At 39.7% G+C, this 17,436-nt stretch overlaps 1 protein-coding gene across 2 annotated transcripts in view; it reads left to right on the top strand.

Annotated features, from left to right (window-relative positions):
- camsap3 (calmodulin regulated spectrin-associated protein family, member 3) overlaps nucleotides 1-17,436 on the top strand; it is a 74,004-nt gene that overhangs the window by 32,748 nt on the left and 23,820 nt on the right. The window contains exons 3-5 of one of the 2 annotated variants that reach the window (XM_057860842.1): nucleotides 11,348-11,488; nucleotides 14,789-14,884; nucleotides 15,164-15,196. In XM_057860842.1, the coding sequence (XP_057716825.1) occupies nucleotides 11,348-11,488; nucleotides 14,789-14,884; nucleotides 15,164-15,196 (270 nt within the window). The remainder of the gene's footprint in view (nucleotides 1-11,347; nucleotides 11,489-14,788; nucleotides 14,885-15,163; nucleotides 15,197-17,436) is intronic. The other variant, XM_057860843.1, reaches the window with a different exon arrangement.

Below are 17,436 nucleotides of genomic sequence, written 5' to 3'. Positions count from 1 at the left end.
CAAGTACAAGTGGAATCTAAAGTGACAGTGAAGATGGGCACTATGACAAAATAAAATATAGCAAGTATAGCAAACTCCCATGTGACACATTAAAACTGTTCGGACCATAAGAGCACTCACATTTCCATTCTACGAAAAACAAAAGAAAACTTAAATTCGTCGGACAATATTATATTCTATGACTGAATAATGGCCGGCTCCACACCGAGCCCACCCTTGAGTTATGGCCATGTGACCAAAACTTGTGCTCACCGTTCATTCCTCAGCCAGCGCACACAGTTTAAAAAGCATACTGTACATGTCTCTCCTTGTACAAAATACTCCTTGTGGGCCTCAGACCTGCCTGATCCCTGTTTGTTTCCCCCTCAGTGGGCACAAGCAGGGGTTGTACAGTGTGTGTGTACGCGAGCCTCGGGGGGGTTAGTTAAGTCATATTTCAGACATAATCAGGGTATGCCCTGTCATAATCTTGTTTAATGAGCCAAAAAAATGCCATGCTGTTGTTTGCGTGTATTATAGCAACAATTTGACACGCATATTTACCAAATTGCTCTATTGATGAGGCTAATGTAGGGAAGCGCTAACGCCGCATTGGTCATTAAGGAACTGATTATCATGGGTCGGGAGCTACGACATTTTTGCCCGTTGAGGCCAAGGCTGGTCTTGAAATGCATTGTGGGTCAGCTGGCTGGTTGTCATGGTGACCTGGCAGCCTCTGCCTCATGCATTCTAGAGTGGCTCCTCACTCCTCTCTCATTAGGGAGACTGGACCGGCCCACTCGGGAGTGGGGGGGATTCCACCAACAAACACTGCATTTTAGCTCATGAATTACTCCTTTGATTAATTACAGTACATCCACCTACACGGCTTGGTTTTGTTGATTTCTGCTTTGATCTCATGTCGCCACATCTGCTGGCCGGGGAATTGGACATGTTGCGATATGTATTTGTTTTGTTTTGTTGTCTCGCGGAGATCATACTGTCCTATTAAAGTGTCTCGTGAGGAAACTCTGCATTGTACCTACTGCTGCATCATTAAGTGTGCTGATGGGAAAATTAGTCAGCCACACAAAAATGATTTGTACCAAAAAGTTTAGTATTTATTTTTTTATTCTTGTATATTAAAGCTTTTTTTTTTCTTCTAACAATGCTTATTTTCGACAATTTTTACCAAGGCCCTAATATTTTTACTAAGATTATGCCAATATCTTCTACTTCTTATTTCATTGTTCTAATAGTGCTAATTTACTCCTGTCAAAATGACACTTCTGACTTTATTCACAAAGTATTTCTGTACCTGTTAAACTTGACACTCTTGAAATGACATTAATATTTTACTTGTAACCAAGTGTGTTATTTAGAATCAAACATTGGGCGGGTTGACATCAAAAAAATCATTGAATACTTTAAATATGTACAGTGCTGGCCAAAAGTATTGGCACCCCTGCAATTCTGTCAGATAATGGTCAATTTCTCCCAGAAAATGATTGCAATTAGAAATGCTTTAGTAGTAATATTATTTTGCTTGCAATAAAAAAACACAAAAGGTGAATAATGATTTTTTTTTTTTTTTTTTAATCATTATTATTTTACACACAAAACTCCAAAACAGGCTGGACAAAAGTATTGGCACCCTTTGAAAAATCATGTGATGCTTCTCTAATTTGTGTAATTAACAGCACCTGTTAATTACCCGTGGTACATAACATGTGGTAATAACTAAATCACACTTGCAGCCAGTTAAAATGGACTAAAGTTGACTCAATGTCCGCCCTGTGTCCTTGTGTGTACCACATTGAGCATGTAGAAAATAAAGAAGACCAAAGAACGGTCTGAGGACTTCAGAGGCACAATTGTGAGGAAGCATAGGCAATCTCAAGGCTATAAGTGAATTTCCAAAGACCTGAATGTTCCTGTGTCTACCGTGCGCAGTGTCATCAATAAGTGTAAAGCCCATGGCACTGTGGCTAACCTCCCTAGATGTGGACGGAAAAGAAAAATTGATGAGAGATTTCAACGAAAGATTGTGTGGATGGTGAATAAAGAACCTTGACTAACATCCAAACAAGTTCAAACTGTCCTGCAGTCCGAGGGTGCAACAGTGTCAACCCGTACTATCTGTCGGCGTCTGAATGAAAAGGGACTCTATGGTAGGATACCCAGGAAGACCCCACCTCTGACCCAGAGACAATAAAAAGCCAGGCTGGAGTTTGCCAAATTTACCTGAGAAAGCCAAAAACGTTTTGGAAGAATGTTCTCTGGTCAGATGAGACAAAAGTAGAGCTTTTTGGGAAAAGGCATCAACATAGAGTTTATAGGGAAAAAAACAAGGCCTTGAAAGAAAAGAACACTGTCCCCACAGTCAAACATAGCGGAGGTTCCCTGATATTTTGGGGTTGCTTTGCTGCCTCTGGCACTGGACTGCTTGACCATGTGCATGGCATTATTAGGTCTGAAGACGGCCAACAAATTTTGCAGCTTAATGTAGGGCCCAGTGTCAGAAAGCTGGGTCTCCCTCAGAGGTCATGGTTCTTCCAGCAGGACAATGACCCAAACACACTTCAAAATGCACTAGAAAATGGTTTGAGAGAAAGCCCTGGAGACTTCTAAAGCGGCCAGCAATGAGTCCAGACCTGAATCCCATAGAACACCTGTTGAGAGACCTGAAAATTGCAGTTTGGAGAAGGCACCCTTCAAATTTTAGAGACCTGGAGCAGAAGAATGGTCTAAAATTCCAGTAGAGCATTGTAAGAAACTCACTGATGGATACAAAAAGCGGTTGTTCGCAGTTATTTTTGTCTAAATGTTTTGCTACCAAGTATTAGGCTGTCCGGCCCATTTTTGGAATTTTGTGTGAAATGATAGTGATTGAATTTTTTTTTCATTCTTTTTTCTGTTTTGTCATTGCAAGCAAAATAAATGAAGATATTACTACCAAAGCATTTGTAATTGCAGTCATTTTCGGGTAGAAATTGAGCATTATTTGACAGAATTGCAGGGGTGCCAGTATTTGTGGCCAGCACTGTAGATATATACAGTATTACAAACATAAACTTAATTTATGGTCTCAATTCAGATGAACAGAGTACTCGACCCTATTACTTGAGTAAGAGTACATATACTACTAGTGTCGTTTTCTTATTTTGGCTGTGTTATGTTGATTTAGCCTTTAAAAGTATATGCGTTAGCGGTAGCATTAGCATTTATCGCGGTGACTCGTGTGTCTTCTTAAACTCTTGGAAAACTTTTTACATACAGTTTGTGGCGTCCAGGTGAGTTTAGTTAATTGCAAATAATGTGCTGTTTTCCTGCTGAGTGTGTATTATTATCATGAAGATGCTGATTTCCTTGTAGACTGTACAATTATGTGCTTGTGTGTGAATTTTCATTCGGCATTGTTGGAAACCTTTTATTTATTTATTTATTCATCGACTTAAACTTTTGAAGTTTGTAGACGAAAACATTTTGATGATTGCTGACCAAAACTAGACATCCCCCCCCCCCCCCCGTAAAACTAGACGAAGACTAACACATTTTGAAATGACTAAACTATAACTAGGGCTAATAAGTATTTTCATCCAAAAGACTAAGACGAAAATTAGTATCACGATATATGATTATTTCGATATTTTGTCACACCCTTAGTGTTTGTAATACCTAATAATCATTTAAAATAATTATTGATATGATATTGTGGTGTCCGGTTTGGATTCTTGAGTGGGTTGCAACCTACCAAACCTCCTCTTAGTTACAAGCATCGGCTTTAGTTTAATTCAAAATTGAAGCAATACAAACTTTTTTTCATGATTTATTAAAAAACAAATTAATACTGGTTATCCTAACCTCGATATGTTCAGATCGTGATCTCCTCTGAGAGGATTATACACTATTTCATCAGCATCCACTGCCCGTTTGCCCTATTTCTGCTGCTGCAGCGCATCATTCCCATCGTAGAGAGAAAAGCTCTCGCAGACGTAGCCGAGGCTATCCTGCTCTCAGTGAGCATGTCAGGAAGAGGCAGTGCACCCAAAACAGTCAGACAAGCGCTTGTTGGCACGTGACCAGCAAAGGTCAGCACTTTAGCAGACGAGGTTCACGCATGCAAGCGCGCAGCTGGACCTATCTCTATTCTATGTAGGAATGTCTAGCCTGTAAAGTGGAATTAATGCCGTGTCAAAGGGAACAGGCACTGATTTGTACAGATTAGGATCAGGACTGAAGAATGGACCCATGACCAGAATATGCAGTTTGTGGGAATTAATGAGGAGGCTGATGTTGTTAGTCAGGTGAGAGGGGCCTTGATAGGTTGTTGGAAAGAAGTCCATCAGATATTGGGAAAGCTGAGGTGAAAGGATTTTTCATTGAGTACCTTGAGAGGTAGAAAAGCGCTATACAAGTATAACTCCATTTACCAATCCAATATTATTTAAAAAAAAAAAAAAAAAAAAACGGGAATGTTGTTGTTTCCATAGTTTTAATGTTCTATGTGGTGGTAATAACAAAGTTACTGTGCGATACAAGGCTCACGAAAACGATGATCTCACGTCACGATATGGTGATGCGACAATTATTGATGCATGGGTCAGGAAATCATTCTACAATATTTTACTATACAAATAATAAACAGAAAAACAATCCTTCTGCTGTGAATAGGATTGAGTATCACTAGTGGACGCCCACTCCGTTTGAAGTGGGAGGGTGGCAGCGAATAAACATTTGTTCATTTGCCGTCACCCCTCCCACTTCAAATGGATTGGACATTTATGGCAACCAATGCCAAAGGCCGTACATCTCATCAGACCATGGGACATGGTTCCAGTAATCCATGTGCTTTGTTGACATGTCTTCAGCAAACTGTTTGCAGGCTTTCTTGTTTACCGTCTTCAGAAGAGGCTTCCTCCTGGGGTGACAGCCATGCACACCAATTTAATGGAGAGTGCGGCGTATGATCTGAGCACTAACAGGCTGACCCCCCACCTCTTCAATCTCTGCAGCAATGCTGACAGCACTCCTGTCATGAATCACATGACATTTTGGAGGGAAAATGACAAGCAGTACTCAATTTGGACATTTAGGGATGTATGTAGTTTCTAAGGGGCTTACTCACTTTTGCTGCCAGGGGTTTAGATATTAATGGCTATATTTTGAGTTATTTTGAGGGAAAAATAAATTAACTCTATGATATAGGCTCCACACAGACTACTTTTCATTGTGTCAAAGTGTCATTTTGTCAGTGTTGTCCCATGAAAATATATACTTAAATATCTGCAGAAATGTGATGGGTGTACTCACTTTTGTGATACACTGTAAATTGGATGTCCAGTAGGGCTACAGCTATCGATTATTTTACTAGTCGATTAATGTATTCGGATTAGCAACATTTAATTCGTTGCAGAATAAAATTTAGGGGATGTAAAACAAAGGTTTGCTAAAATTGCACTTTTAAAAGAGCATTAAATGCAAATACAAAATAAAATTCCTGAGTGTTTTTTCAAGCTATGCAGAATTGCACTTTCATTGAAAAATAAATTACTTGATCTTAGCCATTAGCTTAAATGCTTTAAAATCAATGCTTATAAGAAATAGTTAAAAGACGTATTCCCACAAAAAAAAAGCCTAAATGCACCTATAAAGTAAATTACAAGTGAATAAAAAAACATTAGCTCACACAGAAACTTACCTTATGTTGGTCTTAACAAGGAGCAGCTGGATTCAGCTATGTTAAATGAGTTATGTCGTATTCACTGTTTCCACTAGAGGGCAGTGTGTCCATCCAAATCAATAAAACTAAATGCAAACACTTTCAAAACAAAGCATTACAAACAAATATTCGAAGCAGCAAAATTTGATTCTAAGGTTTTTTCTAATTGAATTACTCGAGTTAATCGATTAATCATTGCAGCACTAATGTCTAGCGCTGTAAATGGGATTTTGGAGGAAGAAGATTATTTTAGGAGCGACCTGTTGGTTCCGAGATTTTTTTTGTTTTTTGTTTTTAAAACTGTAACCCCTTCAAGAACATATAGCGATTCTTGGTTGGAGCATATCGATGACATTTTGGGGGTACAAAGTATTGCAATGAAATAACCTTTCCAAGTTCAAATTGATTGGACGTCTACTAGTGATAAATTCATTCCAATTCACAGCAGTACAATGAAAATAGCTTGTTTTTCTGTTTATTAGACTAGGTTCAGACCACAGTTTTTAATGCACAAATCCGATTTTTGCGTGTTTCAAGTGAGACATTAACTTGACGGTCTGAACAAATCAAGTTGCAGAGAAGTGGACAGTTTCAAATCCGATCTAGGTCACTTCCGTATGTGGTTAAAATCGATTGGGCCACATTTTTCCAGAATGTGGCCATAATTGGAATTCATGCAGCAATTATGTCACCAAGGCGCGAGAGAGGCAAGGAGCTACGGCGGCGATTGAGCTGTGCATTAGCATTAGCGCCTAGCTTAAACTCGGTTTTTAGGCAGGAGACGGGCTTGACCACAGTCATAAAAAATAAAATAAAATGGAAAATAAAGGATAAGCATGGAATGCTTGGTTTTCTTTCTGTGCGGCAAATGAGCAATATTTCAATATTGCTTACAAGGCCGCGGGTCGAGGCAATCTGACCATATGCGTGTGCGTCATGCATGCACAGTGCGTGTATACATTCTATCAATCCATATAAACTTTGAATATAAAACTAAATTATTTAAGTCTTTTATTGGTGTCCTCTTTTTAAAAATCAAAATATGATCACCCTAGAATGACGTAGAGCCAGCATGTGTAGTCATTTGTTTTTCTGCTTCTGCGCATGCAGGACTGCAAGTTAGTGTGCATGCATCATACTTGAACGGGCTCAATGGACAATTGTGCTCTGAAAGGGCACGCCCCAAAAAAACATATGAGAAAAAAATTGAAATTGTGCATTAAGACCTGCGGTTATGAACCTAGCCTTAGGTGTTTTGTAGAATATCCTAGAATAATTTCCTGACCCATGTATTGATAATTGTTAAATTGCCATATTGTGAGATCGTTATGTTGAGCGATGTATCGCAAATCATAGCGTATCGTGATGTTCCCAGAGGTTCCCATCTTTAGCTGAAACTGAAACATCTCAGTCTGTTTACAACAACCACAACAACAAAAAAGAGCTAGGTGGAAGTCTCGTGGCACACAAGCGCAACCACTTAATGAGCTAACAGGTTTATAGAGTTAAAACATTCCATCTAAGTTGTCTTTTAATGGGCTCTTGCCTTTTACAAGGCTAGGTAAGGTATGAGAACATGCCCTTAGTGTGGGGATTAGCAAACTAATTTTGAAAGTCTGTGACATGCAACTAGAAATAAAAATAATCCTCGGTCGCATGTTTTGCTACACATAAGAGAAAGCACTATGCGGTTGAGGAATGAATGTCAAACCCAGCTGAAATGGATACATGTATTGGTGATCTGCTTCCAATGTAATGATTTAACGATAGAGCACACAAGTCCGAAGTTCACTTGCTTGAACTGACGTGTTTGCTTGTTTGGAACCTTGACAGTGTTTTTGCTGACTCACATGTTGTTTATGGTGACGTCTAGTGGAGACTCCGTGTAAAGTAACAATAATGGGCTGTTTGCCGTTTACAACGATTCTCAAACATTTTACAGCAAGTACCACCTCAAAAATACTCGTGTACAAGTAGGACCATCAGGGCCAATATAAACTCATTGGCTGCCATTGACTGCACTAGGTGTCCAATCCATTTGGACTCATCGGTCATTTTGTGTGTATCATGTATGTCAACTTCTTGTTACTTGCTCCCTAAATTTTTTTTTTTGTCGTCCTCAGTGACAGATGGAAGACTGCAGGAATAAGATATTTCCTCTTTTTTTCCCCTTGCGCTTTGAAAAAAATAAACCTTGTTTAAAATTGTAAAAAAAAAAAAAATTAAAATAAGATAATTTTTACTATTTTTTTCCAAGAAAAAATAGAATACATTACTTACTATTTTTACATGTTTTATTTTCTTATTAAAAATGTAAATAAAAATAGTTAAGTAAAAAATAGGAAAATAGTATTTGCAGGATTTTTTTCTGTAAAACAAAGCCTTGCTAAGATGACACTTTCAAAAAAGCATTAAATATGAATGCATAATAAAATTCCTGAGTGTGTCTTCAAACTATGCAGAATTGCACTTCCATTTAAAAATAAAATACCTGAGCATAGCCTCAAACAGTATAAAAAGATAAATAAAGAAATGAGGATTGAAATATAACAAAAGAACAATTGGCTAACTTGCGTAGCAAAAGTCCGCTATCATAAATGCTATAAAATACTTTTTTTTTTTTTTAACAATGCTCCTAACAAATCATTCAAACACATTCGCACAAAAAATGCTTAATATACTGTACCTATAAACTAAATTACAAATGCATAAAAAAAAACATGTCAGCGCAAAAACTTATGTTGGTCTTAACGGGGAGCAGCTGGATTCAGCCATGTTGAATAAGTTATGTCATATTCACTGTGCCACTTCAGGGCAGTGCATCCACCCAAATGAATGAATCTAAATGCGAACACTTTCAAAACAAACCATTACAGCACCACTCTAATTAAAGGAATCCTTAAAGTAGCAAAATTGGATTCGAAGCTTTTTGCTCATCGAATTACTCGAGTTCATCGATTAATCGTTGCAGCACCACAACGTTCGGAGTAGTTGTTCATCTATTAATTGAATAATTGTTGATTGTTGATTAAAACATAACTACGATGTTGCCTGCGACGGAGATGAGTTCTATCTGTTGAATCTTTGTGGTTTAAATGGCGTACTGCAAGCAACACGTTACCTCCGCTCATTAATATTCATGACATTAGCTACTGTTGCTAAGTAGGGACAAGCCACCGTTTGTCCCTAATAGGAAATGAATGGAAATCGTGTACGAAGGAGATGTTTACAGAGCTAAACCTACCAATTCTCTCCGAAAATGATGTGCCTGGTGCCAAATTCACTGGCAAAGATGTGGAAGAACATAAAAATGTTCAGTTAAAGAGATGGCTTTAGTGTCGAAGGCTGAAAAAGACTTAAAAAACGAGCCGACCTAAGCATAGCTTTACCTTTTTTATCGACGCGACTGACAATGACATTCTCCTGTTTCAACAAGCTATCCTTTACCATCAGTCCTGTCTTTCTTATATATCCTCTGGCTGTCCTACGTCTCTTACCGTTCTTGGGGGTAATTTAGTTAGCTTTGTGTAGCGGTCGCAAATGCTACTCAGTGACAGCCAACGAACACTTTTATTTTTTCATTGATAACACATCTTAATTCTATAATTTATTTACACTTCCCCCTTACTAAAGTTTTTTTTTATTTTTTATATATATATATAACAGAAATGGTAACAGTGGCAGTCAGATACCATTGTAATTCTTTTCAGGTCATTCATTGTCAGACAGAAGCAGTACATCACAACGTTGCGCTAAAAAATAAGTTAAAAATATAAAAATGGCTTACCTCTTTGTCCTCTGAAAGATCATGCCAACCCAACATAATGTATACTGCATATGAAATGTGAATGGATTCACCGAGCTGGTGTTAAAGTACGCGCAAGTTGATTCGGTCTTCACATTTTTTCCTCCCGAGTTTTTGGTTTCCGCAAACGTATGAAGAAAACATCCTTCATATGTCGTAATGTCTAGAGTCGTTTCTACAAGTTGCAAAAAAGCAATGCGTGATCGGCATGTTCGTTTTTGAAAGATTACCGGAGAAAAGTAGCACAAATTACGTTGTGTCTATGCGTGGGCGGGTCTACAATGTCCCACTTCGGCTTTACTTCCGCTTTACGATGCGACATCACGGTCTAAAAATAGCCTGCGTGCGGTACGCCATTGAATACAACCGAATACACTGTAATGGATTTAAAAAATGTGCTTTAAACATTTAATTCAGTCAGTCTTTTGCAGATCACTAGAGGGCGCTCACTCACTATTGGTGGTTCTCGTACCGCACTTTGACAACCACCAGTTTAGAAGGGTTTGGGGTACCCACTAGGGCTGGGCGATATGGCCTTAAACATGTATCACGATAAATTGAGCAGATTTATCTCGATAATGATAAATGACGATAAATTCGCCCAAGCATACTGTTATATAATTTGAAAATCTGAATCAATGCATGAAATACAGATTAACTGTTTGTTGTTGATTTATTTACTGGCATTCAATTTCATATACTGTATTTAACAATTGTACATGCAGTCTAAACATTAAGTTTATAAAAATGTATTGTAAGCAATAAGAATTCAAGTATGAACATTTATAACAGCGTGTATGACTTGAACAATGTACATTATCAAAATCAATATGCCTGTGCAAACATGTCATTGTAACACAAATGACTTGCAGCTTGAACAGTACACTTCAAAAAGACAACTTATTGTTAATGGCTGCTGTGACATAATTATTAAATACAAGTGTTTACTTTATGGTTTCAGGCCCCCCCCCCCCCCCCCCAGTTCATTTTTTAATAAATGCACGCACAAATGAACCCCCAAACAAACAGAGAGAGACACACACACACATTAAAGCTATATAAAGATTTTATGATAGCAATAATGACACAGAGATAAGCACATACAGAAAAATAGCTGGGGCCATTTCTCGGTCATTATAAGTTTCGCCGTTGGATTGTACTTTATGCTGAATGCTTTACCATCACAAAAGCTATCAGAGGAATCACACACAGACAGATACAAAATAACGCCACATAGTAGTTGCTAGATGCTGTCCGTGCCCAATCCACTCATTAAATTCAGCCGTTTCGACAAAGTTAGAGCCGCTATCCGACTCCATCACGTTCATTTGTAGCGTTAGCCGCTAGCTAGCGTTAGCCTGGCTACCAGTAGAAAGCACTGAAAGCACCATCTCTGGAAATCGTGAGAACAAGGGAGGACAGCGGGTGAAAGCCCGTCTGGATGCCACCATGAGTCTACTAAATGTCGGGTGAAAGTTTGGTGAACCTCCCTTAAGCCACACTCCATCACGTTTTGCTTGTAGCGTTAGCTGCTAGCGTTAGCTCACGAGGCTTTTGTTTGATTGGCTTCTTGATGATCACGTGACTCTCTACGTAAGCCCATTGACTGCTTTCTTAAAGGGGAATGAACATAAACGAACAACACAGAATCAAAGCGGGATGAAAAGACTATATTTTCTTGTTTTATTAATTTACCGAATTTACCGACATGGTCAAAATTACGTCGGTCATCGTTAAGAATTTCGGTGACGGTAAATTTTCGGTTTACCGCCCTGCTCTAGTACCCACCATGGAATTTGATAATATTTTTTTAACTACAGTATGTGTCTCACTTTTTGCAGAGTGCCCACCTAGCGGTAATGGATGCTCTAATGGCCGTCGGAGCCTCGGAGACGGTGGCTTCGGCGAAGACAGGTGCTTCTAAAGAGCTTCTGGGTGAGGCTTCAAGTTGGGAAGACGCTTTGTTTCACTGGGTAAACACGGTGAGTCAGCATGCGGTTCTCTTAAAGTGCAGATGAAGAGGTTATCGGATTTCGGTGTAGTTTGACGAATTTAAACTTTGGATGAGTTTTTCGAAACGACTGTCATTTCTAACGCATAACTGTGAGAAGAATTTGCGTTTTTTTTTTTTTTTTTTTTAAACTTTTATAGCACTCCATAAATACTGCCTTCCTAAACACGGAAGCGTGACGTCATTTACAGAAGGCAACAGAAGACATGGCCGAATTTATCCACAGCAGAACCAGCGATAGTGATATTTCGAGCAAAAGTACCCGTTCAGGATCGCTTTTTCGTGACGTTAGTGATGATGAGGGCTCCCTGGAAAGATAATCTACAATTAATCCTTACGTGTTTGAACCTGAGGCGTGAGAGGACGATGATTTACTCAGCACAGCAGACTGTGCTGATGATGCCGATTGGAGGCTCGACACTTCACGAAAGGAAGAGTGGTTAGCCTATGTCTAGGATCGTGATTTCTCTCTGAAGCTTTCTTTCTCTAGTCGTTCTGTGATGTAATTATCAGTAATTGCAAAAACAGACGAATAGTTATATAGATCTAGTAATAAATGTATCAAATTCACATGTATAGGCGACCTGTCAGCTGTCCTATCTACTGATGACAGGCCAGCAACAACAACAACAAAAAAAGGTCTCACTTCAACGAACACGCAGTAGAATTTGCCTTCCTATAGCAACAGAATCGCATCATATTTTAAAGAATTAGAAAAGACAGTAAGGGTCTACTTATGTCTTTGATAAACCAAGGTTTTATTCTCCTAGGACAGGGGTCCTCAAATACAAAGCTTGAAGGTCCACAATTGTTTTTTTTTTTTGCATACAAGCATGGGTCCATTTGGTCAAGTACAAGGCAGGTCGAAGGTGCTTTTCTTTTGACCAAACAAAAATACAATGCACATTTTGATTAAATAAAAACAAATTGACAAAGCATTTTCTTGATATATATATATCTTGATATAAAATATTATGTGATGCCTTAACATTAGCACATTATGCCTTTGTGATGTATGAATGCCTCTGTGACCTAGATTGTAACAACTTGTTAGTGTTTTTCACCTTGGGTCCCATAGTTAGGAGGGAAACTCACGAGATAACTTGTTTTGCATCTTAGTACGCGCTTGGGTTCCATAGTTAGGAGGGAATCTCACGAGATAACTTGTTTTGCACCATAGTACGCGCTTGAGTTCCATAGTTAGGAGGGAATCTCACGAGATAACTTAAATAAACATTCTACTTTAACCGCTGGGAGCCTCAACTGGGGGGAATCTCATACCCTTGGGGGGGGAGTCTCACGAGTTCGGGTGGTGCGTTTTCGTGGGGGCGAGGAGTGGCCACCCGCGTCCCCGCGTCAGATGTGCCTATAAGAGTCTGGAGATTCCCCAACCCCCCCGCAGTCTGCCAAAGGATTACGTACGGGTCTTTGGCTTTGTTCCTTTGCCGCTTTGCCGGAGCGTTGGCTCCCCGCTCGTTTGTCAACGGTAAGCGATTTTCATTGTTAAGGAACAGTTTGTTGTACTGTAACGGTAATGCAGGGATTCTGGGATTGACAAACTAGATCTAATGTCATCGTTACACTTGTTATGCTTGTTGTTGATACTTGTTGCTTGCTCGTGTGGGATTGTAATCAATATATCTCATTTATTCTGCATTTTCTAATCAATAAACATCGTCTATTGAGCAAAAATGTGCTGGTTGCTGACTCACCGCGAACCCGGAAATTTCGGAAAACAACTGTAAAACACTGCTTAGTGAAAGAAATGGCATTTGGGGGTCACAAAGCTGTTTACTCACATCATCAGCCAGTACTTCAGTGCGTCTTGTGGTTGATGGATCTGGAAGTGAGATTTGTTAGATTTTTGTTGTCATTTCCCCCTTTCCTTTTCCTACGAACATTTCTGCCATCACTTTAGTCATGCACGCTTTTATTATCTCTCCTTCAGAGAACGGCTTCTTATGTTTGGCCAACACCCACGACACTCCGTTGCAATTTGTTGTTATGTCATAGATTTAACAATAACCTTCCTTGACTCTTGATATGAATGCTTCAACCTCAATTCTGATTTAGGAGGAAACTTCTCTTCAAAAGACCTGTGTTATAATTTTCACTTTTTATCAGAGAAACTGTCTTGAAGCATATTCAGCACATAGGTTTGGTACTTGCAGTTGGTAAAATGGACGCATATTTGTCAGTCCGTTCCTCATTGAAATGGCGATTTTCCTTGTCCATTTTTCTTTTGGTCAACTTTGAGCATGCCATTTTGTTAGATTCGGTCTTCTACTTGTGGCAAACAGAAAACAGGTTGCAAAGTGCCGGGTGCGACTCGTGTTTAAAACTGCTGCGGTCCATCCGCTCTAGCTAGCTAGTAGCATGCAGGCTCTCCGTGCATGACACACACACACACATACGGACAGTTTGTCCCGACTCTCTGTCGTGTAAGCAATCTTGAAATATTGCTCATATGGAGCAGAGAGAAAATCAAGCGTTCTCAGGCTTATCCTCAACCTATTTAATTTTTTTTATGACTGTTGTCAAGCCCGACCCTTTCAAGGCAAGCTAGGCGCTAACGCATAGCTGCACCGCTACTGTAGCGCCCTGTCTCTTTCGCTCTTTGATGACATAATTGCTGCATGAATTCCGATTTGGGAGACTTGACAGTTCAGACCGCCGCGACATTCTGGAAAAATGTGGCCCAGATCAGATTTAAACCACAAACGAAAGTGACCTAGATCGGATTTGAAATGGTCCACTTCTACGCGACTTGTACCGTACAGGCCGTCAAGTTAATGCCTCACTCTAGTCGGAAAAACACAAAAAAATCTGATTCATGCATTAAGACCTGCACTATGAACCTAGCCTTAAAGCTTCGAGCCTCTGTGTGAGCAATTCATCACTACTCATCAAGATAGCATGATGAATCTCGCAAGTAAAACCCAGAAAATCTTTGCAGTTCATGGTGAGGATGGCGTTGTGCTATAAATTACATCATCATGTAGTGGCTGGCAGCGAGGTACGTCCCTCGTAGGTATGGTAACTCAAAAAATATTCGGTCAATTCAATTTTTTTTTTTTTTAATATGAGTTTTGACACAGCAAATGAAGCATACAATACAATTTCACTGAGTAAAACGCCAAAGAATTGAGCTCTTCATCTCCCCTTTAATCAACTGGATGCACATAGCCAGTCCAAAAACATGGGACGTTCAAGAAATATCTTGAGTTATAAAGACCTAATTGAATAAACTTTTAAAAATTCTTTCTTTCAGCTCAATCACAAACTGAGGGAACTCTCCGAAAGATCCCAAAGTGAACAAACACCTCAAGCCATCATAGAGAGTGAGCCGCAATCCCTTCAGCCCGCTGTGAGTATTTCATGAGCATGTATATAAGCCAAACAAGCTTCCAAATATGTGTCGCTAGTTTTGCTACATTTGCAAGCTGACAAGCTTTTATTATTTTGCAACAGTAGACATTTATGTCGATGCTAAATAAATCTGAAAGCGGTGTCAACAAGGTCATTTGGAAGAAGCGCCGTTTGTCCTATCTGTTCTGTTTCAGGCTTTAAATCTCTTTTTGTGCTCCTGTCCTCCATTTCTCCTCCTCTCTGTCGCCTTCCTGTCCTCAAATTCCCTTCTTGACAGTGTCCTACTCGCTGGTACTGGAAACTAGTTCCTGTAAGTTCCCTTTTCTTGCTCTGTTCCTTTTCCCTCTACCTTCATCCCTCCAGTCCTCATCAAACGTATCAGCCAATGTCAGACAGGTTAGGTGTTTTATTTCATGGGGTGTGTTTTTTTTGCGCATTTATTTCGAGTTCAGCAAGTGCAGATTAACATGCGAGTGGTAGCATGATGGCCAAGTTGCTTGCATGGCATGTCTGCACATGTTTGAATGATAATAACAGCAGTGATTTGTTTACTGTACATGTGGGAGTTTGCTCTCACTCCCTTAACTGTTTGTTTTGGTCCAATTTACTAGTCCTACTTTTTCCTCGTACAGAAGAAGTTATTTGCATGTAGTATTCACTTGTACACTGTATCTCTTTGTTTGGCCTCTACCTCATCTGTTTACATTATGCGTCAAACTGCACCTATGAAATTATTTTTTTCCACTTGGAACACCAAGTACATTACACTGAAGGTGGGAGACTTTGCAGAGCATTCACACATTAACAACTAGGGGTGTGACAAAAAAAAATCGTAATGGTGATATACACTCACCGGCCACTTTATTAGGTACCCATGCTAGTAACGGGTTGGACCCCCTTTTGCCTTCTGAACTGCCTCAATTCTTCGTGGCATAGATTCAACAAGGTGCTGGAAACATTCCTCAGAGTTTGGTCCATATTGACATGATGGCATCACACGGTGCAGATTTATCGGCTGCACATCCATGACACATCCCAAAGATGCTCTATTGGATTGAGATCTGGTGACTGTGGAGGCCATTTGAGTACAGTGAACTCATTGTCATGTTCAAGAAACCAGTCTGAGATGATTCCTGCTTTATGACATGGCACATTATCCTGCTGAAAGTAGCCATCAGAAGTTGGGTACATTGTGGTCATAAAGGGATGGACATGGTCAGCAACAATACTCAGGTAGGCTGTGGCGTTCAAACGATGCTCAATTGGTACCAAGGGGCCCAAAGAGTGCCAAGAAAATATTCCCCACACCATTACACCACCACCACCAGCCTGAACCGTTGATACAAGGCAGGATGTATCCATGGTTTCATGTTGTTGACGCCAAATTCTGACCCTACCATCTGCTGTCGCAGCAGAAATCGAGACTCATCAGACCAGGCAACGTTTTTCCAATCTTCTGTTGTCCAATTTCGATGAGCTTGTGCAAATTGTAGCCTTAGTTTCCTGTTCTTAGCTGAAAGGAGTGGCACCCGGCGTGGTCTTCCGCTGCTGTAGCCCATCTGCCTCAAAGTTCGACGTACTGTGTGCGTTCAGAGATGCTGTTCTGCCTACCTGGTTTGTAACAGGTGGTTATTTGAGTCACTGTTGCCTTTCTATCAGCTCGAACCAGTCTGGCCATTCTCCTCTGACCCCTGGCATCAAAAAGGCATTTCCGCCCACAGAACTGCCGCTCACTGGATATTTTTTCTTTTTCGGACCATTCTCTGTAAACCCTAGAGATGGTTGTGCGTGAAAATCCCAGTAGATCAGCAGTTTCTGAAATACTCAGACCAGCCCTTCTGGCACCATCAACCATGCCACGTTCAAAGTCACTCAAATCACCTTTCTTCCCCATACTGATGCTCGGTTTGAACTGCAGGAGATTGTCTTAAACCATGTCTACATGCCTAAATGCACTGAATTGCCGCCATGTGATTAGCTGATTAGAAATTAAGTGTTAACGAGCAGTTGGACAGGTGTACCTAATAAAGTGGCCGGTGAGTGTATTGTGATACTTTTGATACTTCGTAAAGTTTGGTTTTGAAAAGTGCATTTAGTTTTATTGATTTGGGTGGATACACTGGCAAGGCAAGGCAAGGCAAATTTATTTATATAGCACAATTCAACACAAGGCAATTCAAAGTGCTTTACATCACATGAAGATCATAAAAATCACATTTAAATCAACACAACGTAAAAACCAAGACAAAGATCGCATTTAATCACAGAATAAAAATAAATAAATAAAAATAAAACAAAAATAAAACAAAAACTACTACTACTACTAATAATAATAATTGAAATCAGCAATGGAGATAAGCACAAGAGGAATACAAAGCAGGTATATTGAAATACATATACAGTTATGGATATGCAGTGCTAAACAAAAGCGTTTTTAGCCCTGATTTAAAAGAGCTAACAGTTTGAGCATATTTCAGACGTTCGGGTAACTTGTTCCAGAGGTGAGGAGCATAATAACTAAATGCTGCCTCACCCGGCTTGGTTCTTGTT

This window comes from Corythoichthys intestinalis, chromosome 16 (genome assembly GCF_030265065.1).
Source record: "Corythoichthys intestinalis isolate RoL2023-P3 chromosome 16, ASM3026506v1, whole genome shotgun sequence".
In the NCBI taxonomy this organism is placed as follows: Eukaryota; Metazoa; Chordata; class Actinopteri; order Syngnathiformes; family Syngnathidae; genus Corythoichthys; species Corythoichthys intestinalis.
This window is presented reverse-complemented; position numbering and strand designations above follow the sequence as displayed.